At 50.4% G+C, this 27701-nt stretch overlaps 2 protein-coding genes across 6 annotated transcripts in view; both read left to right on the top strand.

The window, feature by feature from the left end:
• The window catches only part of Sympk (symplekin scaffold protein), a 30587-nt gene extending 25015 nt beyond the window's left edge, over positions 1-5572 (top strand). For 2 of the 3 annotated variants that reach the window (XM_021642134.2, XM_060368819.1), the window contains 7 exons: positions 31-121; positions 890-991; positions 3374-3561; positions 4306-4482; positions 4618-4713; positions 4919-5251; positions 5363-5572. In XM_021642134.2, the coding sequence (XP_021497809.1) occupies positions 31-121; positions 890-991; positions 3374-3561; positions 4306-4482; positions 4618-4713; positions 4919-5251; positions 5363-5491 (1116 nt within the window). In that variant the 3' untranslated portion in view covers positions 5492-5572. The remainder of the gene's footprint in view (positions 1-30; positions 122-889; positions 992-3373; positions 3562-4305; positions 4483-4617; positions 4714-4918; positions 5252-5362) is intronic. The other variant, XM_021642135.2, reaches the window with a different exon arrangement.
• Positions 5573-5743: 171 nt separating this feature from the next.
• Rsph6a (radial spoke head 6 homolog A) lies at positions 5744-27049 on the top strand. Of its 3 annotated transcripts, XM_021642207.2 has the most exons (6): positions 5744-6379; positions 8576-8804; positions 16927-17688; positions 21125-21269; positions 22639-22756; positions 26627-27049. In XM_021642207.2, the coding sequence occupies exons 1-6, from the start codon at positions 5769-5771 to the stop codon at positions 26862-26864; spliced, it is 2103 nt and encodes a 700-aa protein (XP_021497882.1). In that variant the 5' UTR covers positions 5744-5768; the 3' UTR covers positions 26865-27049. The 3 variants fall into 3 exon arrangements, with proteins under 3 accessions (XP_021497882.1, XP_060232875.1, XP_021497883.1); XM_060376892.1 differs by lacking the exon at positions 16927-17688 and having other exon boundaries at positions 5769-6379; positions 26631-27022; XM_021642208.2 differs by lacking the exon at positions 16927-17688 and having other exon boundaries at positions 5769-6379; positions 26627-27022.
• The last annotated feature ends 652 nt before the right edge of the window (positions 27050-27701 follow it).

The following is a 27701-nucleotide window of genomic DNA, read 5'->3' as shown; positions in this document are numbered from 1 at the left end:
CCAGCCCATCATCACTCTCCTCCCCCTTAGAAAGAGGTGATCCAGGCCCTGCCCAAGCTCATCAAACTCAACCCCATCGTGGTGAAGGAAGTCTTCAACCGCCTGCTGGGCACCCAGCACGGTAGGTGCTCTTCCTCCTAGCTGCACAGGGATCACGTGGGAAGGGCCCAGGTAGGCTCCACTGTCCTTGGAGACTAGGGTCTCTGTTGGTTCCCATCAGTTCCTTCTCCCTCCTAGCCCCCTGGGGTCTTATGTGATTTCTCAGGCTGTGAGGCAGTGGCATTTTGTCCACTGGGGTTAGAAACAAGGAAAAAAAAGTTTCAGGAGGAAAAGTAGCCAGTGATCTGGACAAGTTCCTTATCCCTGGTCCCTGTGGCCACAGTTAGGGACACAGTAGGGGGTGTGTGTGGTTCCATGGCATATCTGGTCTTCTTTCCTACAGCAGACCACCTCTGCTAAGTGCCTTTCCCCCCAACTCTTTGCCCCAGCACAGCAAAGATTCAAGCCAATTTACTATTAAATAAAGTACCGTTAAGTGAGACCTTGCCCTGCTCTGCCCTGCCCTACCCCACCCCAACAAGTAGCTGCCCATGATCATGGGCAATGTAGAGTTAGTACTAAGATGGCTAAGCCCAGCCCTGCCTTCAGGGTGCACAGCCCAGTAGGATCAGTGGGGCCACAGCAGGGCATCTCTAACAAGGTGGGAGGGGGACAGTGGTAAAAAGAATGGTGAAGGCCACTTCATCCAGTCTCTCCTTCTGTCTCCTGGCCCCCAAGAAGCAGAGGGTGCCTCATTTTTATTCACTGTTCCTCAAGCCTGGCCTGAGACCCAGCTCTTTGCTGAGGTTGCTCTGTACTATTTCCCTTCCCCTGTTACCACTCACTGCAGGTGAAGGGAACTCAGCCTTGTCCCCCCTGAATCCTGGAGAGCTGCTGATTGCATTGCACAACATTGACTCAGTGAAGTGTGACATGAAGTCCATCATCAAAGGTGAGGCACCCCTGTTCCCACATGGCCCAGCTCCCACAGATGGGCAGGGCCTCAGTCACCTGCATGGCCCCACTGGAACGAAGACTTCTCGACTGCCCCACCCTGGCCTCCATGTAAAGCACATACAAACCTATGCCAGGCATCAGGTGGTCCTTGGGAATTAGGGGCCATCCCTCCCACCCTACCCTGAGGAGCTCAAGGAAGCAGAGCCCACGGAGCAAATCAGAGGCACAGGGCTGCTGCTGGCATGAGTTGAGTCATCGGAGGACCTCCATAGCAGGGGCTTGGTGACAGTCTGCCAAGTGTCCTCTGCCAGGCTCTCCCTTCGTGCCATGAGCCCACACACTCCTAGTAAGTATGGTGTAGATAGGACACGGAGTTCACATGAGCTAAATAATTTGCTAGGGTCACACAGAAGCTAGTCATGTAACACAACCTGAACCAAGCTGAACCCAAACCAAAAAGGGCTCTGCCCATGAGCCTCCCCTGGGAAGACACCATTTTCCTTCCTTTCTTCCCTCCCCCAGAAACTTGTGGGCCAGGATCAACTCTGTCCCAAGAGGGGATCCTGCCTGTCACCCATCCTCTCTGTTCACTTCAGCGTGGCTTCCTCTCTGTCCCTACCTTTCCTGTCTGGCCTGAAGTGGCTGCTTCAGGGACTGCCTTCCTAGCCTTCCTCAGCAGCTCCTGGCAGGAGAGGGGTTGTGAAGACAGGCCAAGGAAGGCCACAAGGGAAGGGATTGGGGACAGGTCTCAAAGGTAGTGCTCCAGGGTTGTTGGCTGTAGACTCACAGAAACAAATTCTTTCTTTCAATTTGTACAATGATAGGAAAGAATCTAAAGCCTCACATGGACTAGCTAAGTGTTCTACCACTAGCCACGCCTTGATCCTTTAAATGCAATGAGAACAATCTTGGCCCCACAACACTCCATTTTTAAGGGTTCTTTGTGCATAATTTGAAGGGGTTTGGAAACACACAGCCATCTTGGATCCAGAATAGAAATCCAGTCACAAAGAGGGGAAAAAAGGGTCCAGCCAAAAGCTAGTAGATTGTGGAAGTTTCTTTGGGAACACTTGCCAGTGCACAACCTCTAGGCTTGCAGAACCCCAGCAGCCCACAGCTCTCACCACCTCTCAGCCATCTGCTCAAGTGAAAACCCTGCCTTTCCTGGGGTCTGTGGAATCCCAGCACTCCTGCCCAACCAATCAGCAGTCCCAACACAGTGCTGGCAACACAGCTAGGACAGACTGCCCTGATCCAGCCTAGCTGGGACTAAGGAAGGGCTTCCTGAAATGGGGTTACCTTTATTGAACAGAACCAGTAGGGGTGAGCTGATAGTGTGCTGAGCCTGGTCAGATTTAGGGCTGAGCAGAGGTTTCCAAGTGAGAGAGGAAATTGGCCTTGGCCTCCTGCAGCCTCTGGGGTGGAGAACAGGTCTTTCAGAAGACCCCTTGGGCTGCTGACTGGGAAGGGCTAGAGGCTGAGTGAGAAGCACAAGAGGAGGCTGGGTAGACTTGTGTCAGGGTCCATTTGGGCAGCAGTGGAGCGTATCTCCACAGAGCAACAGGCACCTCCTCCTCAAGTACTGGCAGGCCTCTCTGCCCTTCAGCCTGTGCATCTGCTGCAGTGCCTCCCTCTCTTTAGCCTCCTTTCAGGACCACCCTCCCCTCCATTGGCCTCTCAGGGATTGGGACTGGGGTCTTTTTTTCTGGCTCAATAAAGACTTCCTGGTTGACACACTCACATGGCCAGTGGTGTTTGGGGAAGGACTTTAGAGGCATCTCCTGGGATCGTCCCTCAACCCTGATACTACCAACCTACTCTCAGGAGCTAGCCCCCAAGCAAGGTCTGCTCCAGGCTTTCTTCAGTATGACATCTTCCCACATCCTGTGGGCATTGCTCTCAGCTGGGTCCTCGTCCTGGTTCCCACCACTACCTCTTACCCTTCCTTCTGTTACTCTGCTACATGTCCCTTACATCTGCCATGCACTGTCACAGACCCTCATATTTCAGTCAGCCTCTGTCAGAGACCCATCCGCTTCTTCTGTGGGTGCTAGGGTTGTCAGCAGCTTCCCCCCCCCTCCCCGTAGTGGGTTACAGCCACTCTCCTTAGGCTAGGTCAGGCCCCAGAGTTTAGAGGGTGCTCTCCAGCCCACTCGCTGGGGCTGTCCTCAGGGAAGAAGCTGTGGTCTTGCAGTTGGTCCACCGTGGGTTATTCAGGGGTTGGATGCATTTATCTCAGTCTTCTAGGAGCAGGACCATTAAGCATCCTCATAAAGAGCCTTTTGTGCTCAGGGTGGAGAAGCTTGGGGAGTGGGGTTTCCACTTTATGGGGGACATCGAGGCAGAGAGGACAGGCCCACTCTCCGCCTCCTCGTAGCCACCAACCTGTGTTTTGCGGAGCGGAATGTGTACACTTCGGAAGTGCTAGCTGTGGTGATGCAGCAGCTGATGGAGCAAAGTCCTCTGCCCATGCTGCTCATGAGGACCGTCATCCAGTCCCTGACCATGTATCCCCGCCTGGGGGGCTTCGTCATGAACATCCTGGCCCGACTCATCATGAAGCAGGTAACCTGTCCTTAGCTCCAGCAGTCAGCCACAGTGGGGCAAATCTCAGAATACTATCTCTGGAACACCTGCCCTACTTCTTGCAGTGTTCTCTCCCAGCTCTGTCCAACTGGCTTCAGGGAGACTCCTAGTTAGAGGTAGGAGAGGTGTGGGTGCCTGCCTTTACCTCACCTCTGGGCACTGCAGGGCACATAGCTCAGCTGAAAGCATCCAGAAGAGACTAGAATTAGGGCTGGGTTTTTTGTTTTCTTTTAGGGGGTTAGGGTGAGGGTCTTGCTTTGTAGCTCAGAATAACCAAGAATTCAGATTTGTGGTGATCCTCTTGCCTGAATCCTCGCAAGTGCTGGGATTACAAGCATGTAACACCAACTAGAAATACTCTGCAAATGATCGAGTCCATCCTCCATCCGAAGCTGGGATCAGACCACAGGCTGCCCCTATGCAGCACCCCAAGCCTATTATGTAGCTACTGGCACCAGCTAGAGGTGCCTACCACAACAGCTTGAGGCGGTGCTGTCCTGGCACTTGGTGCTGTGCTAACCTAGGGACTGGAGGCAGGGTCCCCCCTCTTCCCTGGCTCATGTCCTAGTACAGTTTCGTATGAGAAAGGCAAGTTTCTGGCAGGCAGGTGTATGAAGCCTGGAGTACGCTGTCAACTGGCAGCATATGGGGCCCTGGGTTGTGGCTGTGGGAAAGATGTGGCTGCTTGGGCCTGTGCCTAATGCCCCCTCCCCCATCCCACAGGTGTGGAAGTACCCTAAGGTATGGGAGGGCTTCATCAAGTGCTGCCAGCGAACTAAGCCCCAGAGCTTCCAGGTCATCCTGCAGCTACCTCCGCAGCAGCTTGGTGCGGTCTTTGACAAGTGCCCTGAGCTCCGGGAGCCGCTGCTGGCCCATGTGCGCTCCTTCACCCCCCACCAGGTACCTGAGTGGCAGAGTGGACCCAAGTGAGCAGGAGAGCTCTGAAGGGTTTAGTTGTGGGGTATAGGGTGCGCTGAGAGGTTCCTCTGGCCAGAGCTCGCTATAGCCCTGGCCTCTGCATTTCCCTTTCCCTAGCAAGCACACATCCCCAACTCCATCATGACCATCCTGGAAGCCAGCGGCAAGCAGGAGCCGGAAGTCAAGGAAGCACCTTCAGGGCCCCTGGAGGAGGTGAGGGCAATGTGGCCCAGTTGCTAACCCACAGTCACCCAAGATTGCGAACCTGGTGAAGGGGAATGGCCACCCACCCTCCCCTCAGTATCCGGATGGAGAGACTATGTACTGTGCCCTCCCTGCTTTCAGTCTCCTCCATCCGGAGATGGGGGGAGGAGGAGGGAACGTGCCCTTTCTTAGCTGAGTGGCCCTCCTTCCCCAGGATGACCTGGAGCCCTTGGCTCTAGCCCCGGCCCCTGCCCCACGGCCCCCTCAGGACCTCATCGGCCTGCGATTGGCTCAGGAGAAGGCCTTGAAGCGGCAGCTGGAGGAGGAACAGAAGCTGAAGCCCACAGGCGTGGCGCCCGCACCCTCCGTGTCCTCAACACCTTCTGGGACAGCGCGAACTGGCCCCACACCGGTTGAGGAAGCTATGGAATACCGGGAGGAGGGTCCCGAGAGTGAGACCCCGGCCATCTTCATCAGCATGGACGACGATTCAGGGCTGGCCGAAACCACACTCCTGGACTCTAGTCTCGAGGGCCCCCTGCCTAAGGTAGGGGCAACAGCCAGAGATGCAGAGGGAGGCAGGAGCAGAGCTCTGGGCAGTGGGCTGAGGGTGTGACCAGCTGTTGACCTGCTGCCCCTTGCCTTCTCCCGCCACCAGGAGGCAGCAGCAGTCGGGCTGAGCTCCAAGGATGAGCGGAGCCCGCAAAGCCTCAGCCATGCTGTGGACGAAGTCTTGAAGACCTCCAGCCCGGAGGCCAGGGAGCCCGAGAGCAAGGGGAACAGCTGACAGCTGCGGGAGTTTGGGGGGAGGGGCGGGACGGGGTCACCTGGAGCTTTGCCTTAACACAAATAAAGGAGGTGGCACTCAGGGTGTGGCTACAGTGTCCTCTCTGCCGCAGGCTAGAAACCCTGAAATCAGAGCCCCGTGCTAGACTGCGCCTGCGCGCACTGCTCCCTGTGCTGCAGGCGCCCCGCGCTGATAATCTAACGGCAGGGCAGGCGGGGTGCAGGCCCAGCCAGCACTAGCTAGCTTCCTTCTACAGGTCCGCACACTTTTTCGAGTCATGGGGGATCCACTGCCCAACCCCAACTCAGACCCCTCCTCCCAAAGCCGGAGGACTTCCCAAAGCTCAGAAAGAGCACGGAGTCGAGACTCATCACAGCCTCTGTTGAATATCCCGGAGGATGGGGTGCGCCGACCTCCACAGAGGGCCAGTCAGGACAGTCAGGACCTGGGGACTGGCCTCCACTTGCCACAGAGGTCCAGCCTGTCTTCAGATAATCAGGGCGACGAAAGCTTGGAGTACCAACAGTCCATGACCTTCCCGCCTGGCTTTCCCGGGGAGTTCTCCCCACAGGCTTACCTGGATGAGAGCAGAATGATGCAGTTCCCTCAGGGCCAGGCCCTCTTAGAACAACTGGAGGCTTCCTACCAGGACTCGGGCGCCGGCCTCTTGGGCCAATTCAACATGTACCCAGGAGAGGAACAGCTGTTCAACCAGGCCACGCATCACGGACCCTACCTGAGGGACGACCCTGCCCTCAACCTAGGGTCCTCTGATCTGGGCTTCATGCCCTTCATGGGAGAGATGCCTGACCCCGAGCCCCGAGAGCTGGCAGTGCAGAATGCCAAGGCCTACCTGCTGCAGACCAGCGTGAGCTGCAACCTCAGCCTGTGAGAGGAGGTGGAGGGTGGAGAAAGCGGGCAGAAGGCTGGGAAGGGCTCTAGCCAAGGCTGCCTCGGGTGTGGGGTCTCTGTGGGCATCTAACCTAGCAGAGCTGAGGGAGAAATAACATCTAATCACAGCCACTCCACCTGTTACTACAGGAGGACGCTGAGCCAGAGAGACTGGCTTGCTCTAAAATCACACAGCCAAGAAGTGGGTAGAACCAGTATTCTAGAACAAGGCATCTGGCTCCCAGGTCCCTGTTCTGTCTGCTAGCCTCCCTAAGGAGGATGCTTGTCAGAGTCGCTGAGCTGCAGTCACTGTCCCCGCCCCCTCCTGTTAGCGCGTTAGAGAGAATGCTGTCCAATGTGGCATGGTCAATGAGAAGGACTTAGGAAGGACTTAGGACGTGGGGGGGGGCCTGGGGATAACACCTTGCACAAAACGCAGGGGGCTTGGAAGGGCGCTGTCATATGCGGGACCACAGGGGGAAGAAGAAAAGGAAACACAAGGCTGGCCGGAGCACATGCTGGTTCTGTCCCTTCCATGCTAAGAACCTGCTATGCCTAGTGTCTGAAAGAAGACAGCCAGGAGGCATGACCCTGCACTGCCCATACAGTCTCTACCCATTCCTCACTTGTCTCCCTCGGGCCCCAGATCCAGCCAAAATTAACCTGTATGTGTTTCACCAACACATTTCCAGTCTTTTCTTTAAAAAAGTTTTTTTTTTTTTTTTTTTTTTTTCTGAGATAGGGTTTCTCTGTATAGTCTTGGCTGTCTTGGACTCAACTTTGTAGACCAGGCTGGCCTCAGACTCACAGAGATCCGCCTGCCTCTGCCTCCCTGAGTGCTGGGATTACAGACGTGTGCCACCTCATCTGGCTCACATTTCCGGTCATGAGAACTTCAGAGTTCCTTCCTAAAATGCCCTGGGGCTGTCTCACCTCTTTTTCCATTTTTATCTGTTTAAATGTGTGCGTGTGTGTGTGTGTGCGTGCATACTGCCTGTGGAGGTCAGAAGAGGGCATTTCTTTCCTGGAACTGGAGTTAGAGGCAGTTGTAGGCTTCCTGGTGGTGGCAACTCTGGTTCTCTGCAAGAGCAGTATGTGCTCTTAACCACAGAGCTGTCTTTCTAGCCTTTTAAAGATGCTTTTACAAATTATTTAGAGTGCATGAGTATTTTCCCTGCATGTTTGTTAAGTATGCCGCATGCTTGCAGTGCCTTCGGAGGTCAGAAGAGGGCACTGAATCCTCTGAAACTGAATGGTGGTGCTAGGAACAGAACCCAGTCCTCTGGAGAAGAGCCTGTGCTTTTAATCGCTGAGCCATCTCTCCAGCTCCCTCTAAGATAGTCCTGTTACTTACTTTACGGTATTGGAGCTTGAATCCAAGGCATCCTGCAAGCTAGACAAGCACCTTAACCACTGAGCTACCTGACCAGCCCAGTCTCTTTACCTTCCCAGTGGCAGCGTGGGTCCTCCCCACTTCCCACGCAATTGAGACTTCACAGAGCGGTTTGCATGCAGCAGAAAGGCTCATGTAAGTGCTTTGGGATGAGACCAGCCTGGCTTCAAAGGGTGCTGAGCCATGACTACAGGGTTCCTAAGCATTAGTTCCCTCATCTGGAGGGTTGGTGTGTGTGTGTGAGAATTGTTGCAAGAATTCAAAAATTGCTCTTAAACCCATAGCATGGTGCCTGGACTAACTGTGGAAGCTGCCATGGGACTGTTACGACTCTGCTTTCTTTTCTACTCTCAACCCTCCCTCTCTCTGTTCCCGCTACCTAAACCTCCATCTTTTTCCAGTATGCCAGGCACACTCCCATCCTCAGATCTTCCTGCAACCCCAGGGAGGACCTATGAGCCTCAACAATTTTGCTTATTCTATTTTAATATATTTTCCCTCTTTTCTTTTCATGCCGTATTGCATTGGCTATGGCCATTTAGCAGATTTCTTGTTTAAGGCCAATCTTACATAGTAAGATCCTGTTACAGAGAAGGCTGGAAGGGAGAGCTTAGTCTCACCATCCTGGCTATAGTTAGCCATTTGTGTCTATTATCTGAATGTCACTCCCACTGAGGCAGGAACATTTTCTGTTCCCTTCTGTGTCCCTAGCAATAGACAGAGGGACAGGCACAGAACAGTAGGCTCAATGCACTGAGCGAGTGTCCATCCCATCCCCTGACCCCTGCTCTGGAAGGCAGGTATGAGCACCTGGTGAACCTGCTGACCAAGATCCTGAACCAGCGGCCCGAAGATCCCTTGTCCATTCTGGAGTCCATGAACCGCACCACGCAGTGGGAATGGTTTCACCCTAAACTGGATACGCTTCGGGATGACCCTGAGATGCAGCCCACCTACGAGATGGCTGAAAAGCAAAAGGCTCTGTTCAGCAGAGGTGGAGAAGGCGAGCAGGAAATGGAAGAGGAAGTGGTGAGTGAGTGGGGTGTGGGCAGGCGGGAGGGGAGACTAGGGGGCAGTGGAGGGGGGGCACGGACCGAGAAGGACACACTGGTCCACGTCACAACCTGTGCTAAGGTGGAAACAAAAGTGACTGGCAATGCACATGGTATCTACCGTGCCTGGGGAGGCCAGCAGAGGGCCTTGAGTGCCAACAGAGGAGTATCTGGGGCACCACATGAGGCTTAGGAGCGTGGAACAAGTACTTTGGCCTTCCAGAAGCTGTCTCTGGCTGTCAGGTGAAGAAGCCCGGTCTCTCATTTCACCGGAACGATTCATTGTCCCTCCCTCTCCACAAACATTTCCTACTGCCTTCCAGCGTCTCTCAACTCAGAATCCATTCCTTCTTCAGCTCCTGCCTCAGTTTCCCCATTTATAAGTTAAGACATGCTAAGAACACTCCCACCCATATTCCACCATGCTCAGAGTAGTTAAGTCCTTGGTTCCTGAATCGGGTGATGCCTACAATTTTGGTGGGGTGCTGTGAACACGGCTCAAGGTAGTTGACCGCTTGCCTAGCAGGCGCAAGGCCCTGGATTCCATCCCCAGCGCTGTGTAACCTGGGTTTGGTGGTGTAAGGAGTGAAATTCAAGCTCATCCTCGGCTACCTGGTGAGTTCCAGGTCAAATGGCCTGTTTTTGCATTGTTTTGTTGTAGTTTGGTTGGTTTTGGTGGAAAAGCCCAAGAGGGCCGAGGCAAGAGTGTTGTGAGTCAGGGCTAACACAGGCTACACAGATGGGTCTCCCAGGGCTCAGGGTGAAGTGTTATCACAATAATAATAATAATAATAATAATATAACAATTTATTTGTGATTGGATGAAATGGGTTGGTGAGATGACGCCGTGAATAAGGGTGTTTGCCACCAAGCATGACAACCTGAGAGCCCAGGACCCACCCACATGGTGGAAAGAGAAAGCAAACTTCACAAGAGCTGCCCTCCAATCAAATAATTCAGTAACTATATTCTTTTCTTCTTTCTTCTTTTTTTTTTTTTTTTTTTTTTGAGACAGGGTTTCTCTGTGTAGCCTTGGCTGTCCTAGACTCACTGTGTAGACCAGGCTGGCCTCAGACTCACAAAGATCCACCTGCCTCTGCCTCCCGAGTGCTGGGATTAAAGGTGTGACCTGGCTAACTATGATATTTTTAAGGGTCTAACCTGGTGCTAAAGAGACAGCTCAGCAGTCTCACACTCACACAGGACAGCTCAAAACCATCTGGTCAAATAGCTTGGGATACATGAGATCCCATTTTTAAGGAAAAAAAAATCAGATGGGAAAGTTCCAGGGGATGCCCTCTTTTGACCTCTGAGAGCATCAGACACACACAGGGTGCACAGACTAGGCATACGCATAAAACATTTTGTTTGTTTGCTTTCAAGACAGAGTTTCTCTGTGTAGCCCTGGCTATCCTGGAACTCACTCTGTAGACCAGGCTGGCCTTGCACCACCATCACCCAGCTAGGAGATCTCATCCTAACATCCCCTCCCGTATGCCTCCCAAAATCCAATCTGAGGGTTTAGCTCGGTGGTTAAACGTAGAATCCCCTAGTGAGGGGTTGAGGATGCGGCTCAGTGGCAGAAAGAGTGCCCAGTATTCAAAAGGCTGTGGGTTTGATTCCCAAAACTGAAAAAGCATCTGGGGACCTAGCTCAGTGGGAGAGTGCTTAGTTGGGACGCAGGAAGCGCTGGCATCAACCCTCCCCACCCCCACCACACCACACTGACTGGCTGTGGAAGCACATACTTGCAATCCAAGCACTTAGGGCATGGAGCCAGAAGGTTTGGAAGTTCAAGTCCACCCTTGGCTACATGGCTGAGTTCAAGGGTAATGTGGGCACAAGAGGTCCCAACTTCAATTCCCAGCAACCGCATGATGGCTCACAACCATCTCCTGGCATGCAGGTGTGCGTGCAGGTAGAGCATTCATGTAATACAGAACATAAATCTTAAAACAAAAAAGAAAAGTGATAGCCATCAGTGTAACTGCCTGTGCCAGAAACAGACCCAAAGAGTTCCCCATACTTGCTCCCTAATCTTCCCTCCTGGCCACCTTAACTAGGCTACCTGACCAATAAATCCAGGAATCCTCTGCCTCTGCCTCCCTGGTACTAGAATTACAAGCCTACAGCACCACACCAGACTGTTTACAGGGTTCTAGGGATGGAACTGGGTCCTCATGCTTGCATTAGCAGGCACTTTTCAGACTGCCAGTGACAGCAGGCAAACAAGCTGGAGTCATGCTTAAAGACCGAGTGAGGTTGCACATAGGGATGCATGCCTGTGATCCCAGCACTCGGGAGGCCAAGGCAGGATCTAGCGTTTAAGGCTACATGAACACCGTGTGGAAATCATGGCAAAGTAACGGTGCTTTTCAGCGGGGTCTGCAGAGGGAGTACCAGGACAGCCAGGGCTACACAACAAAACCATGTCTCAGAAAGCAGAACAAAACAAACAAACAAAATAGTGGTTTGCAATTTTTCAAAAATGTATTTTTATTTATGCACATGTGTGGAGTATGCTCTCATGTATGCAGGTACCTTGGAGGCCAGATGTAGCTAGCTGCCCCGTGGACATGGAGTCACAGGTGGCTGTGAGCAGCCCGGAGTGCATACTGGGAATCAAAGTCCAGTGTGTGCAAGAGCAGCAAGTGCTCTTAACTGCCGGTCTCTCCAGCCCCACCAGCAAATGCTCCACTCTCACATTTAGCTATGTCCTCCAAACTAAAAAGTACAGACATTTCTGAGCTAAAATATGCTATGCATGAGTTCACCTTTAATAGCCATATGCAGAATATTTCACCCCACAGATTTGACTTTTGGCAGTACATGGGATCTTCTCCAAAATCAGACATATCAGAGGACATAAGTCAAGTCTCAAAGGATAGAGGGAGGGCTGGAGAGATGGCTCAGAGACTAAGAGCACTGGCTGTTCTTCCAGAGGTCCTGAGTTCAATTCCCAGCAACCACATGGTGGCTCACAACCATCTATAATGAGATCTGGTGCCCTCTGCTGGAGTTCAGGTGTATATGCAGCAGAACATTGTATACGTAATAAAGAAATAAATCTTTAAAAAAAGAAAAGAAAGATAGAGGGAAAGAATTCCTTGAAGATCACAATGCAATAAAACTAAAAATCAAGACATGGTGGTGGTGGTGCAGCCTTTAATCCCAGCACTCAGGAGGCAAAGGCAGGTGGATCTCTGTGTTTGAGACCAGCCTGGTCTACGAGTGAGTCCAGGAGAAATCCTGTCAGAAACAAAACAAAACAAAACAAAACCCTAAATATCAACAATAGAAACTACAAAAACATTTGAAATCTAAACACACGATTGAATGAACAGCATGTCATCCAAGAAGTCAGAGAGGAAATGAAGAAATTTCCAGAGACAAATGAAAACAAAAAAGCCCTAGGGTGCAGCCAAGACCCTCTTAAGGGGAAAGCTGATGGTGATAAGTGTTAAAGAAGCTGAGAGGCATTGGATAAGCAACCAAATGGTGCACCCCATCTCAAAAGCAAGAGCAGCCAATCCCAAACCACAGACTGCTATTTTTAACTCTACTTTATTTGGGGTTCTTAAAGCCTCTACCTCCCTTCCAACCTCCCAATCTTAGGTAAGAGAGAAAGAAGGTTAGAAGGAAAAGTGACATAAACCTCTTTACTTCTTCCATCTGGGTAGGGTCCTCGGCTTCTTTTGGGGGCAATACCAATCTCAGTCATCGGAATATCCAGCAGTCCAGGTGACCAGCAAATGCAGCAAGCAGTCCTCTTCTAGAAGGGTTATCAGAAGCATTCTCTCCCACTCTCTCCTCTAAGCCACCACCCCTTCTCGCTCTTGGGGCTCTCGTATTTATACTCTCCCAGAATCCTCAGAATTCCACTAACTCCAGCTGGTAAAAATCACACACCTCTGAGCCCGCATGAGACTGTTACCAGCTGGCAAAGACCACACCCCTCTCAGAGCTGCAAGAGGCTGTTATCAGCTGTGGACAAGCTTAAGGCAGTCCCATAGCCCACACTTGGGATTAAGACAAAAACATGCTTACGTAACATAACTGAGTTTTTGAAGAAAACAAAACTTTCATTACAGCAGACAGCGCAAAATAAGAAGGGAAGAACTGAATGAAATTGAAAGCAAAGGACAGTACCCAAAGTCAGCCAAATAAAGAAGCAGTTCTTTAAGGAGGTGAGATACACAGGCCCTTAGCCAATCTGACAAAAGAAGGGTGAAGACACAAATTTATAAAATTAGAGACAAAAAGGATGTCATTACAACTAACTCCAGCAAAATACAAAACAGTATTAGAAATTACTGTGAAGGCTAACACATGAAAAGGCTGGATAAGCCAGAAGCAGAAGAATTTGAGTTTGTGTTTGTTTTGTTTTTTAACAGAGGGTTTCTCTGCATAGTCCTGGCTGTCCTGGAACTCACTCTGCAGACCCACCTGCCTCTGTCTCCTGAGTGCTGTGATTAGGGCATGTGCCACCATGCGTAATCTTAAGCAGATCTATAAAAAGCTGTTGGTAAAAAGCCTCTCTTGAAGAAAAACCCAGGGCTAGGCATGTTCAACGCAGAATTCTGCCAGACCACTATGGAAGACCTCACACCAATTCTTCCTAACCTGTTCCACAAAATAGAAAGTGAAGGAACACTACCAAACTGATTGTATGAAGCCAATACTATCTGGATACCAAAAAACCCCAAAAAAGAAAAAGAAAAAAAAAAAGATACTACAGACTGATTTCTTTGATGCAAACATTCTTAAAATGTTTGTAAACTGAATTCATGAACACATGAAGATCATACACAGAATGGCAAGTTTGGTCTAACACATGTAAATCAATAAATGTGATACACTATAAACACTCTAGGACAGAAACCACGCATAATTATTTCAGTTGGCTCTGAAAAGGCATTTGACAAAGTTCAACATGCCTTCATCATAAGAGTTCTAGAGACATTAGGAATAGATGAGACATATATCAAAATAGCAAAGGGTTTTATACAGCAAACCTGCAACCAACATTATATTAAATAAATTCAAACAGAGCATTTCTCTAAAATCAGGATTGATACAAGAAGGCTCATCCTCTTATTCACCGCACTGCTTGAAGCCATAGCTTAGTGATTAGACAAGAGAAAGACATGGGATAAAAATAAAAATAGGAAGGGACAAAGTCAAACTATCTCTTTGCAGATGGTGTGATTTTTTTTTTTCCTAGACAGGGTTTCCCTGTCTTCTGTTACTCACTCTGGAGACCAATGTCCTTGAACTCAGAGATCAGCCTACCTCCTCCTCCCAAATCCTGGGGTTAAAGGTGTGTGCCACCACCACCCAGCTGGCATGATTAAGTACCTATTGTGTTGCCTGGAAAATTCTTCGACCCAATAAACACAGTAAAGTTTTGGGATACAAAATCAATGGTTAAAAAATGACAGAGAGAGAGAAACAGCTGGGCCATGGTGGCAAGCACCTTTAATCCCAGCATATGGGAGGAAGAGGCAGGCAGGTCCAAGAGTCTGGGGCCAGCCTGGTCTACAGAGTGAGTTCCAGGACAGCCAGCACTACCCAGAGAAAACCATCAAATTCATGTGGAAGCACAAAACCACACAGCCAGAGCAGTTCCAAGGATAGCCCCTGACAGAGCTATCACAGTCCCCATTTTCTGAGACAGACAACATGAAGGCGGGTGGGTAGGAAGGTTAGAGGATCTGGGAAGAGCTGGGGGAGGGGAAAGGAGATGGCCACGATATATCGCATAAAATGAAATCATAGTATAGCACTATGATGAGAAACAGCCTATGCGGGCATGAGCAGACAGGTAAACCGCTGGAATGGAGTTGGAGACCTGGATGCTGAACAGCAAAGTGATGGTTGCTTAGGTTTTGACAAAGGAGGCAGACACATAGTTTGGAGAAAACAAACAAAAAACCTAATGAAGAAACAGTGCTGGCAAAATGGGATTTCTGACTGCATAAGGATGAAATTAGTCTACAGCCATACCACCTTGAATGTGCCTGATCTCAGCTAAGCAGGCTTGGGCCTGAGTAATACTTGGATGGGAATACTGAGTGAGGTAAGCTTAAAAAAAAAAAAAAGCCAGTTATGACAGCAGACTCCTGTAATCCCAGCACTCAGGTAGGTAGAGGCAGGCAGATCTTTGTGAGTTCAAGGCCAGCCTGGTCTACAAATCGAGTCCAGAATAGCCAAGGCTACACAGAGAAACCCTGTCTCAAAAAAACCAACCAACCAAACAAACAAACAAAAGAATGAAATTAGATTCATATTCACCTTATACAAAAACCAACTCAAAACAGATTGAAGACCTTAATTTAAAACTTGAAACAAAAGACAGGTGGTGGTGGGGCACACCTTTAATCCCAGCACTGGGGAGGCAGAAGCAGCCAGATGTCTGAGTCTGAGGCCAGTCTAGTCTACAGAGTGAGTTCCAGGACAATCAGGGCAACACAGAGAGACCCTTTCTCAAACAACCATAAATTAATTAACCTCACCTCCATCAGAATGGCTCTCATTAAATCTGACAAATGTTGGCAGGGATGTGGAAAGGAACCTCAGTTAACTGTTGATGGAGGTCAAGATTAACACAACCGTTGTGGACATCAGTTTGGAGATTTTGCAAAACTTAAAAATCGAACCATCATATGGTTCAGCGGTTTCCCTTCTGGGCTTATCCCTAGAACTCTCTCTACCCCATCAGAGACGTTTCCACTGTCCCCTGTTTATCACTGCTTTATTCACTATCGCAAAGGCTTGAATCAACCTAGTTTGGATGAAACTTTGGTGCGTGTGTGTGTGTGTGTGTGTGTGTGTGTATGCACGTGCAGCATGTGTGATGGAATAATGCTCAATTTTCAGGAAGTGGATGACCTGGGACATATACTGTTGTGAGGCTGAGACCTCAGAAGGAAAACACACCACGTGTTTGCCCTCACGGGTGGAATATGGCATGATGTACGTAAAACAAATGTGCGGACACAGTACAACAGGAGGAAAAGAGAACAAGGGGGCCGGCTATCGGGATGAGGGGGGCGAAATGCAAGCAGCGGACACGAGTCATGAAAGGGGACATAATTATTTTTCCAGTTCTAATTCTGCCATGGATATTTTTTTTTTTGTTTTGCTGGTAAAGTGAATGAACTATATTAGATACTGAAAGTGTAATATTTAGTATGAAGTGTCTATCACATCCCAAATGTCAATTCTAATTGCATAGGAATAAGCAAATAGAAAGAGGTTTGGAAAGTGGAACACACACGCACACACACACACACACACACACACACACAGAAGATACCATGTGAAGCTGCAGGTTGAGACTCCAAAGATGACTAGAACCAGCTGGAGGTCCAGATCAGCCTGTTTCTCAGTGGCTTTAGCTCAGGCCACAGCAGACTAGACTGAAGGCCCGTGACCCACTGCTGAGCCAGCGACAGGCAATCTCTAGAGCAAGGCAAGCGCCTTGGTGGGTGACCTGCGGAGGCCACGTGCCAGAGACACAGGTTCCACTCCTTCCCGACTTCTGTTCCTCACCCCCACCCCAGGGTCCTTGTCACTTTTCTGGTCCCCCCACCCTCCATCCTCCACCCGACCCGCCTTCATGGACACAGTGGAAAAGGATGATATATATCCCTGGCTGTCTGGAATTTGCTATGTAGACCAGGCTGGCTTTGAACTCACCGAGACCCATCAGCCTCTGCTTTCCAAGTGTTGGGTTTGAAGATATGTGGCACCATTGTGGCTTTTTCCCCCCCAGTAGAACAAGAAGGCCAGAGTAGTAAGGCAATCCAGCAGTGTCTCTGTGAGCTAATTAAGCCTTTCACCCGATTACTGTTAGGGTGCAGAGTATGGCCACCCCTGTATTGCCCGTTGGTACCCAAAGAGCTTCTGCGGCTCCAGGCTTCACATCCTTTATTTCTGTCAGGATGAAGAGCAAAGGGTTTTCTCTTCATCTTTTTTTGCACCAAGGGACCCCCTCCCTGAGGACATTCTCCAAAGTGGTGGCTTAGCCGTGGCAGGAGAGTCAGGCTAGGAAGCCTTCAGCCTTTCTCCCACCCACTTCTCCCGTCCTCGCGCAGAATGACAGCCCGGTGCCCAACATCATGGAGACAGCCTTCTACTTCGAGCAGGCGGGCGTGGGGCTGAGCTCGGACGAAAGCTTCCGGATCTTCCTGGCCCTGAGGCAGCTGGTGGAGCAGCAGCCCATCCACACGTGCCGCTTCTGGGGCAAGATCCTGGGGCTGAGCCGCAGCTACCTGGTGGCCGAGGTGGAGTTCCGCGAGGGCGAGGAGGAAGGCGAAGAGGAGGAGGTGGAGGAGCTGGAGGGAGGCGAGGTCCTGGAGACGCACGGTGAGGAGGAGGGCGAGGAGGATGAGGAGAAGGTGGTGGACTCCGTGCCCAAGCCTCAGTGGAAGCCGCCGCCCGTCGTCCCCAAGGAGGAGAGCCGCACCGGCACCAACAAGTACCTGTACTTCGTGTGCAACGAGCCGGGCCGCCCGTGGACGCGCCTGCCGCACGTCACGCCCGCGCAGATCGTGGGCGCGCGCAAGATCAAGAAGTTCTTCACCGGCTTCCTGGACACGCCGGTCATCAGCTACCCCCCCTTCCCGGGCAACGAGGCCAACTACCTGCGGGCGCAAATTGCGCGCATCTCGGCTGCCACGCACGTCAGTCCGCTGGGCTTCTACCAGTTCGGCGAGGAGGAGGGCGATGAAGAGGAGGAGGGCGGCGCTGGGCGCGACTCATTCGAGGAGAACCCCGACTTTGAAGGCATCCCTGTGCTGGAACTCGTGGACTCCATGGCCAACTGGGTACATCACAAGCAGCACATCCTGCAGCAGGTAAGGATGGAGCTCCCCGCCCCGTACCCTGCCCAGTACCTGCCCCAGGCCAGGCCAGAATCTGTGTGATACTAGCCATTGTTTGTCCATCCATCCGTCCACCCATCCATCCGTCCAGTATTCTGCTCACCCACTCATCTATCTGCACACTCATCTTCCCAGACATCCAACCACATATCCATCCACCCATCCATCTATCTGTCCATCCGTCCATCTGTCTGTCCATCCACCTACCCAACCATCCAGCCACGGATCCATCCACCTACCCACTGGTCTATCCACCCATCTACCCATCCTTCTCCCTTGAATCTGTCTATCCAGTGATCTACCCATCCATCCACCCACCAACTCATCCATTCATCTACTTAACCGTCACCCAGACTCTCAACCCATACCCTCCCTTCCAACTATTATCCATGAACCTGCCAGTCTATCCATTGGTTCGTTCATTCATCCACTGGTCTGTCAAACCAGCTGTCTGTCCATTCATCCATTCATACATCCACCCCATTCGTCTACCCAGCCATCTACTGTTGTTTTAAAGAAAGAAAATCCCAGGAGTTTGATAGTACCATTAAAGACTCAGGAGCCAGTGAAAACCTGCCAGCTCAGAGAGGCAGAGAAAGCACCCAGCTGGCCTTTACTCAGCTCACATCCCAGAGGAAAAAGCCTCTTACTCAGCTCACATCCCAGATGGAGAAGGCCTGTTAGCTCACTTGTTAGCCCAGGAGGAAAAAGCTAAAAGCCAAAGAGCTCCTTCTTTTTCTCAACACTGACTTAAATGCCCCTCGACTCAATGCTCCCCTTTCTACTTAATCCCTGTCAAATGATTTCTTGCTCTACCTCTTGACCTAGGGTTAACTTCATTAAATCCTGTGTACAGAAAGCTCTTGGATTAAAGGTGTGTGCTAGGGCTGAGCCACACCAAACAAAAGACAAGTTCACAATCTCAGAGTTCACAATGGGGTCAAATTTCCTGCAACCGTCTACTAATCCATATACCCATCCACCCACCCACCTACCCATCCACCCACCCATCCACCTACCCATCCACCCACCCACCCATCCATCTGTCCATCATCTGTCCATCCATCTATTCACCCATCACTTGCTCCTCCACCTCTCATGCCCTCCTTATTTCCTTGAATAGGGGTTGGTTGGTAATCTCCCAACAGAAGCTTTGGGGTCAGATGGATTTTGGGGACCTTCAGGTCTTTCTGATTATAAGGAGGTGGCAGGCACTCAGACCCCTCACTAGGCCCCAGGACAGGCGAGGGCAGCACTGAGCATTTGAACACGTGGGTATTTCTGCCTAAAATCAGAATAACTCTCATAGGTTTGGGCCAGGGTTGCTGCTGGATGGTTTCTGAGGAGACCTGCTACAGTAACAGATACTGGAACTAATGGCCTTTTTTCTTCCGCTGCTCAGCATGTGTTTAGGATTTCTGAGTTGGGAACAGGAAACTGTGATGCTCATGTTGAGCGCCTGTTGGATCCTTAGTCATTCCATGACGATTGCTGGAAGCAAAAAACTTTTTTTTTAAAGATTTATTTATTTATTATTTACACAGTATTCTGCCTGCAGGCCAGAAGAGGGCACCAGATCTCTAGATGGTCATGGGCCACTATGTGGGTGCTAGGAATTGAACTCAGGACATTTGGAAGGACAACCAGTGCTCTTAACCTCTGAGCCATCTCTCCAGTCTGAGCAAGAAACTTATAAATCACATTTTAACTTATTATTTATTTATTGTGTTAGTGGAAGCCAGAAGGCAACTTCTGGGAGTTAGATCCTTCCACCATGTAGGTCCTGGGACTTGAACTCAGGCTTTTCCATAGACGCTTTTACTCACTAAACCATCTGTCTCACTGGACCAGCAAGCAACGTTTAATTAATTCACTAGTGAAGTGATTTGTTCAATCAGCTGTTATTGACTCTGCAATGTTTGATTACATTCAAATAAATCCCTCTTAACTTTTTTGTTTCTTTTGTTTTCTTTTTTCTCCTTTCCAAGGCAGGGTCTCAATATTTAGCTCTGGCTGTCCTGGAGCTCACTCTGTAGACTGGGTTGTCCTCCAACGTAAAATAGATCTGCCTGCCCCCGCCTCCTGAGTGCTAGGATTACAGGCATGCATCACTACACCTGCCTTCTTTTTTGTTTCTTGAGACAGTCTCTGTATTGCATGTTAGCCTTAGACTCATGGTGATCCTCCTGCCTCGGACTAGCAAGTGCTGGACTGCAAGTGTCTTAATTTGCTTTTCAGTGCTATGATAAGCAGTAGGACCAAAAGCAACTTGGGAAGGAAAAGGTTTATTTGGCTGCATATCCACTGAGGGAAGTCTGGGCGGGAGCCTGGGTGGAGGTCTGAAGCAGGGTCATGGAGGAGTCCTTCTTACTGGCTTGCTCCCCATGGCTTGAATCAGCCTGCTTTGTTATACAGCCCAGGGATGGCACCATCACAGTGGGCTGGGCCTTCCCACATCAATCATTAATCAGGAAAATTCCCCCCAGACCTGTCTGCAGGCCAATCTGATGGAGGCTTTTTCTCAATGAGATTCCCTATTCCTAGAAGACTTTAGCTTGTATCAAGCTGATACAGCAGCAGCAGCAGCAGCAGCAGCAAACTGCACAACAGACATAAGCTACCACACTTGCTTAACATAAGTCTTTTTGTGATCAGGACAAGGACTGATCCCAGTTCACAGCTGAGGAAATGGGAGGTAGCTGCAGGCTGGGTGCCTGCCTGTATTTATTAGTCAAAAAGCTATCATTTATCAGAGGGAGGTCAAGGCCACCAAATAAGACCCTGTGTTTAAAACAACAGGGCCTGATGTTTTAATCCCAGCACTAGAGAGGCAGAGGCAGGTGGAATTCTGCGAGTTTGAGGCCAGGCTGGTCTACACAGCAAGTTCTAGAACAGCCAGGGGTTACACTGAGAAATCCTGTCTCAAAAAAAAAAAACAAAAAACAGACAAAAACAAAACAAAGCTGAGACTATAGTTCAGTAGAATGCTTCCTTGATATCAATCTCTCTCTCTCTCTCTCTCTTTCTCTCACACAAAGACACATACACACAGATGGAGAAAGAGAGAAGAGGGACAGAGACACCAACAGGAGTGCTTGTTGACTTGACAGAGCCCAACGGCAATCCGGTGAGGGAGGCACAGGTGACCCTCCCACTATTGAGTAACAGCAATCCCCGAGCAGAAATACTGAGGCCAATTTTCTCCACAGTGTGACCAGCTTTGGAAGCTGCTGCGCTATAGCAGTTGCTGGCACATACTTGGGGCCACCCGCTCAGCACTGGCAGCCCTTTCAGCTGATAGCTAAGGGACAGGCCCAGTGTTTTAGGGCCTGTCTGTCCCTTCACCTTCTCCCACAGTAGGTGAGGCTCTCTCCTGGCGTATCAACTGACTCTCCTGCTGCTCCTCCAGGGCCGCTGTACGTGGGTGAACCCACTGCAGAAGAGCGAGGAGGAGGAGGAGCTCGGGGAGGAGGAGGAGAAGGCGGATGAGGGGGCAGAGGAGGTGGAGCAGGAGGTTGGTCCCCCACTTCTGACTCCTCTCTCCGAAGATGCAGGTAAGTCCCCCTTTGGGGTAGCTGCAGTGCCAGCCTGCTAAGTGTTGGTGGGGTGGGGAGAGCAGCAGCCCCTGGAAACACTGGTGTCACCCATTTTCTGAGCCTCAGTGGGTATTTTTTTATGTGCAGTGGGCATCGGGCCAGACTGAGAACACAAGTCGGTCATCCCAGCATGAGCATGAGAACAGACATGAGTCACCCTCAGCTACACAAGGAGTCTAAGACCCCAGCCTGGGCTGCATGACACCCTGTTTGGTTTTGTTGGTTTGGTTTTTCAAGACAGGGTTTCTCTGTGTAGCTCTGGCTGTCCCAAACTTGCTATCCCAAACCAGGATGGCCTCGAACTCACAGAGATCCACTTGCTTCTGCCTCCTGAGTGCTGGGATTAAAGGTGGGCACCATTACGATGGGCAAGACCCTGTTTTGTTTTGGTTTGTTTTTAATATTCATTTATTGAGTGCTCTATCAGCATGTGTGCCTGCACGCCAGAAGAGGACATCAGGTCTCATTATAGATGCTTGTGAGCCATCATGTGGTTGCTGGGAATTGAACTCGGGAACTCTGGAAGAGCAGCCAGTGCTCTTAACCTCTGAGCCATCGGTCTAGCTGAAGACTCAGCTTTTTGTAGGTTTGTTTTTTGTTTTTAAGCCTCACACATCTGAGGGAATGTGTTCATCCCCTCACTGAGCCTTGTCTGGCTTGTGATAATTATCATGGTCTTGAGACAGAGTCTCTTCTCTAATTTTCTATCTTTGGGGGGCAGGGTTGTCATAGGGGTTGCTGTTTCAGGCGGGCCTCACTTTGTAGCCCAGGTTGCCCTTAAACTCTAAGCAATCTTCTTTGGTCTCCCGAGTGCTGGGATTACTATGTGTGCCCCTATACCTAGCCAGGATACAGTCTTTGAGGCCCACTAGAGCTTGGGAAAGGGAGAGTTAGGGACCTCCCTCAGGAGAGGCAGCCGGGAGCTGGATTTTGTGTTCATCACAGGAATTCTATGAGTTCTTGGCTCTTGGAGGAAGGGGCAAGGCTGGGGTGGCCCCGGTTCTGTGCATGAGCTACACACAGCACCCTGCTCCAAAGCGGTGCAGCCCACAGGAGAATGCTTGTAGCTCCCTGCTGGTGGCCACCAGACCTCACTGCCACCCAGCAAGGGAAGGGACACGAGCGAGCGTCCTTATTTCCTTGGAAGGGTCACAGAAACAACAGGTAAAGTGGCTTCCTTGGGGCCACATCAGGAGAGAGAGTCAGGGCTCTCGGTGGGATTTGTAGCTCTTGCCTGGTCCCCTCCATCCCCTCTCTCTGCCCACGTGGCAAGGCAGGCTGTGGACAGCCTTGGCCCCGCTGCCCCTCCCTGTCCTTCTCACAACAGAGATCATGCACCTGTCGCCCTGGACCACCCGCCTCTCCTGCAGCCTCAGCCCTCAATACTCGGTGGCCGTTGTGCGCTCCAACCTCTGGCCGGGGGCCTACGCCTACGCCGTTGGCAAGTACGACTTCACTTAGACCCAGGGGCCTGTCTGTGGTACAGATATCTTACCTGCCAGAGTCCATGCTCACAGCCCTCCCAGGCATGGCAGTAACCTCAAGAGTTGGTGGCAGAGAGGCAGGCAGATCTCTGTGAGTTTGAGGCCAGCCGGGCCTACATAGTTAGTTCCAGGCCAGCCAACTCTACACAGAGACTCTGACTCTGTCTGTCTGTCTGTCTCTATCTCTAGTCAATATATGCATTGACAAGCTGACAAGCTGCAGCCCCCAACCCCACTTCCTCTGTTTTCACTCTTACTTTTCAATTGTTTCTAAATCCCTAACTAGCTTGGCTGCGAAACCAGCTCTGTCCACCAGAGGGTACTGCATCGTTGAGTTCTGGCTGAGTCCTGAGGGAATTTCATGGGGACTTGATATGTATAACTATATTCTTGTCGATTATTTTTTTGTTCGGAATCTGAGACTAAGATTTTTCTAACCTTCTTATTTTAGCCACACCTTATTTCTCTGTGTAGTCTTGGCTGACCTGGAACTCGCTCTGTAGACCAGGCTGGTTTCAAACTCAGAGATCTGCCTGCCTCTGCCCCCAAGTGCTGGAATTAAAGGCGTGTGTCACTGTATGTGCCTAAGAATCTGTGTGTGTGTGTGTGTGTGTGTGTGTGTGTGTGTGTGCGTGTGTGTCACACCCACACATGTGCCACATCTGCAAGTGGAGGTCAGAAGTCACGGGCGTGGGTGGTAACCTACCTAATTGCTGCAGGGTCTCTATCTGTTTCTGTGCTGTGTTGTGCTGTGTGCTCTAGGCTAGCTCCTTGAGCTCCCACACAAGATTCTCCCATCTGCCTCCCAGCTCGCAGTAAGAGTGCCAAGATACAGATGTGCACCACCAGATCTGACTTCTTACACGGGCTCCAGGATCAGCTCTGGGCTGTTTGGCCTGTGCTGCTGTATCTCTAGCCCCCGAAGAGCCTTTTTATTGTTAACCTGGGGTCTTACTATGCTGCCCTGGCTGTCCTTGAACTTCTAATTCCCCTGACTCAGCTTCTGGAGTACTGGGATTACAGGTATATATCACCACACTTGGCTCTACAAGAAACTCTGGAGCTGGGCGTGGTGGCACACACTTTTGAGGGCAGAAGCAAGAGGATCTCTGAGTTCCAGGCCAGCCTGGTCCACAGAGAGTTCCAGAACAGCCAGGGCTACACAGAGAAACCCTGTCACAAAAGACCAAAAAGAAAGAAGGAAAAGAAAAGAGAGAAACTTCTGAATGTCACTATTTGGCAGCTGTGTGCCAGACACCAGGCCCTTGTTGAAAACATAGCCATGGATGCATCCGTAGGAGCAGGTAGAGAAAGTGCAGTCATCATTCATACAACACTCTCCCACCCGAGCTAGCCAGTAGCCTGTTAGGAAGCAGATAAGCTCCTAATTAAGTGTCTTGAGTCCTTGGGAATTCTGGAGAGAAGCAATCTTCAATCTACAATCCACAGGGAAAGAAAATACCAGTGAGGGACAGACAGAAGAAATATTCTAGACCAGTTTTACATATGGAATATATAGGGCTCACTGAGAATCTGGCAAAGAAGAAAATTCTAGTTCTAACATCTAGCAGAGAGCCTGAGGTTCAGGGTGACTGTTCATGTTGTGGTGCTGGGATTGAACCCAGGGTTTTAGCCTGTTCTAGACAAGTGCCTTATTGCTGAGCTACATCCCAGGCCCTCACTGTGGGATTCTAGGCAGGGGCTCTACCACTGAGACACACCCCCGGCCCCTCACTGTGGGATTCTAGGCAGGGGCTCTACCACTGAGCCACACCCCAGCCCCTCACTGGGGGATTCTAGGCAGGGGCTCTACCACTGAGCCACACCCCTAGCCTTTTCATTTCACTTTTTAAAAAGAGACATCTATTTTTATTTCATGTGTCTGCATGTATATCTGTGTGAGAGGGCCAGAACCATTGGAACTGTAGTTATAGATAATTGTGAGCTGCTATGCGGATTGAACCTGTGGCCTCTGGAAGAGCAGGCTCTTAACTGTTAAATTATCTCTCCAGCTGCAACTCACAATTTTTAGACAAGGTCTTTCTATGTAGTCCTGAATGTCTGTAGGCCAGACTAGAAATTCTACTGCCTCTGCCTCCTGAGTCCTCGAATTAAAGGTGTGTGCTACCACCATCTAGGTCTATTTTTTATTACTTCATAACAAGTCTTTGAAATATGAAACATGTTCTTCACTAAAATGAATCTCCGTTTGGATTTGAAGTTTTCATCATAAAGAGTTGCTTCCAATAAGCTCAGGTAATCAGGAACCAACACAGAAAAAAGACAGGGTGTTTCAAGGCCAGCTTTAGCTGCAGGGGGAGCTTAAGGCTAGGTTGAGCACCTAGAATGTATTTCAAGATAAAGAACTGAGGTTACAGCTCAGTGGTAAATCACTTCCCTAGAATCCCCCAGTGAGGGGCTGGGGCCCATCCCGCAGCAGTGAAGTGTTTGGAGAGCCTGGTTTCAATCTCTATTACCACTGGGAAGAAGAAAATAACTGTAGCCAGTCTACAGATACACGTCTACTATCTAAGCACCAAGAAGGCTAAGGTACGAGGAGCTCCAGTTTATGGCCAGCCTGGGGCACATGGTGACATACTCCCACAAAGAGAAAAGAAATAGAAGCAGATTCATGCACCCACTTGTTCCAGGACTCCTTGGAGGTTTTCCAATAACCAAATTAAGTATCAGTTTTATTTTTAAAATTGAAATTAACTAAAATTAAATCAAAGCCTCTCCACCCCAAAACAGAGGAATACACATTCTCCTCTAGTGTCCATGGAAATACTCCAAGACAGAGTGTGAACTGAGTCATCAAACAAGGCTCAGGAGACACAGGCGACTGCAATTGGACCAGATCTGCTCTGTGGCTCCCTGAAGTGATGTAAGAAGTCAGTAAAGGAAGGGAGTTGGTGGTGGGTGACAACATGAGACCAGGAACCAATAGACTCTGAAATGATCAGTGATGGATGAAGACATCAGAGGCCGAGCAGATGGCTTGATGGGCAAACTACCTGCTGCCCATGCCTGGAGGACCTGAGTTTGATTCCCAGGACCTATGAAAAAGCCAGGGCAGTACCACATGTGTTTAACCCCAGTGCTGGTAAGGCAACAGGCAGAGGCAGATGGATCCTTGGAGCTTCTGGTGAGCCAGCCTAGCAGAATTGGTGAGCTCCAGACCTGGTGAAGAGCTGAGCTTGGTAGTACATCAGGAAGCAGAGGCCAGCAGATGCATACAAGTCCGAGGCCAGCCTTGTCTACATAGCATGTTCTCCACCAGTCAGCCATGAGAATCTGTCTCAAAAAGTAGGTGGTGGTTAAGAGCAGGCGCTGTCCTGCAGGAGACCTGAGTTCAGTTCTCAGCACCTATATTTGGCAGCTTCGCAGCTCCCTGTGACTCTGACACCAGGAGATCTGAGGCCCTCTTCTGGCCTCTGCAGGCACTACACTCATGTGCCCAAACCCACACAGACAACAGACAGACAGACACATACACTCTTCAGGTCCCCAGTCCACTTCTGTCTTGTTGGCATAGCCACTTTATTTTTTTGAGACAGGGTTTCCCTGTGTAACTTTGGCTGTCCTGGAACTCACTCTGTAGACCAGGCTGGCCTTGAACTCACAGATTTGCCTGCCTCTGCCTCCCTGAGTGCTGGGACAGCATGTGCGCTTTAGATCTGCTGAGTATCAAGCAAATGCTCAGTAAACCTGTGTGGGGTGGGCAGACAGAGACACCTAGTGTGTGCTTTCACCTGCCCGCTGGCGACCCTGCAGTGATGCTATGCCACACTTAGACTCACCCTCAAAGACAATGTCTCCCTGTTCCTCCAGGAAGTTTGAGAACCTCTACATTGGCTGGGGTCACAAGTACAGCCCCGAGAACTTCAACCCATTGCTGCCAGCTCCGATTCAGCAGGAGTATCCCAGCGGCCCGGAAATCCTGGAGATGAGTGACCCCACAGTGGAGGAGGAACAGGCCCTGAAGGCTGCCCAGGAACAGGCCCTGGCAGCCGCTGAGGAAGAGGAGGAGGATGAAGAAGAGGAGGAGGATGAGGACCTGGATGACTGAGGTCCCCAGGCTGTTTCCCACAGCCTTTTCCCCTTAGATGTAGTTACAGATTGTATTTTTTCTTGTTGGTTTTGTTCCCTGCCCTTGCAGGACATGGGTAGAAAAGCACCCAGTGCTCCAAATAAAATTCCCCACAGCACAGCTGATAAGTCACACATTCACTCATTATACTGGGCAGCTGACTCCCTCATTCCTTCTCCATGTTTGTTTGTTTTTATTTTTATTTTATTTTTTAAAGTCAGTGTTTCTCTGTGTAGCCCTGGCTGTCTTGGAACTTCTCTGTAGACCAGGCTGTCCCGGAACTCAGAGAGATCGTCCCACCTCTGCCTCCCACGTGCTGAGATCAAAGGTATGTGCCACCACTGCCCAACTTCTTTGTTTTTAAAGATTGGTTTTCATTTCTGTGTACATGTGTGTCTGTGCATTTGTGTGCAGATGCCCTCAGAGGCCAGAAGAGTGGGCTATATTCTGTGTCCCTAGAGTTACAGGCAGTTGTGAGCCACACCCCCGCATCCCCATGTGGATGCTGGGAACTGAATTTGTGTCATACAGCCCAATTTTTGTTAGTTAGTTAGTTAGTTAGTTAGTTTGTGTGGGGTAGAGGGCCAGAGAGTTGACTCAGTGTTAAGAACATTGCCTGCCTGTCCAGAAGACCTGCGTTTGATTACCAGCACCCACATAGTAGTTTATAACCAGTTGGCCGAGTGACTGCCTAGAATGCACATAGCCCTGGGTTCAATCCCTACCACTGCACATACGGTGTAATACTAACCTGGAAGAGACAGAGTCAGGAAGATAAGGAGTTGATGGTTTTCTTCAGCTACAAAGTGAGGTGGA

This window comes from Meriones unguiculatus, chromosome 1 (assembly GCF_030254825.1).
Source record: "Meriones unguiculatus strain TT.TT164.6M chromosome 1, Bangor_MerUng_6.1, whole genome shotgun sequence".
Classification (NCBI taxonomy): domain Eukaryota; kingdom Metazoa; phylum Chordata; class Mammalia; order Rodentia; family Muridae; genus Meriones; species Meriones unguiculatus.
This window is presented reverse-complemented; position numbering and strand designations above follow the sequence as displayed.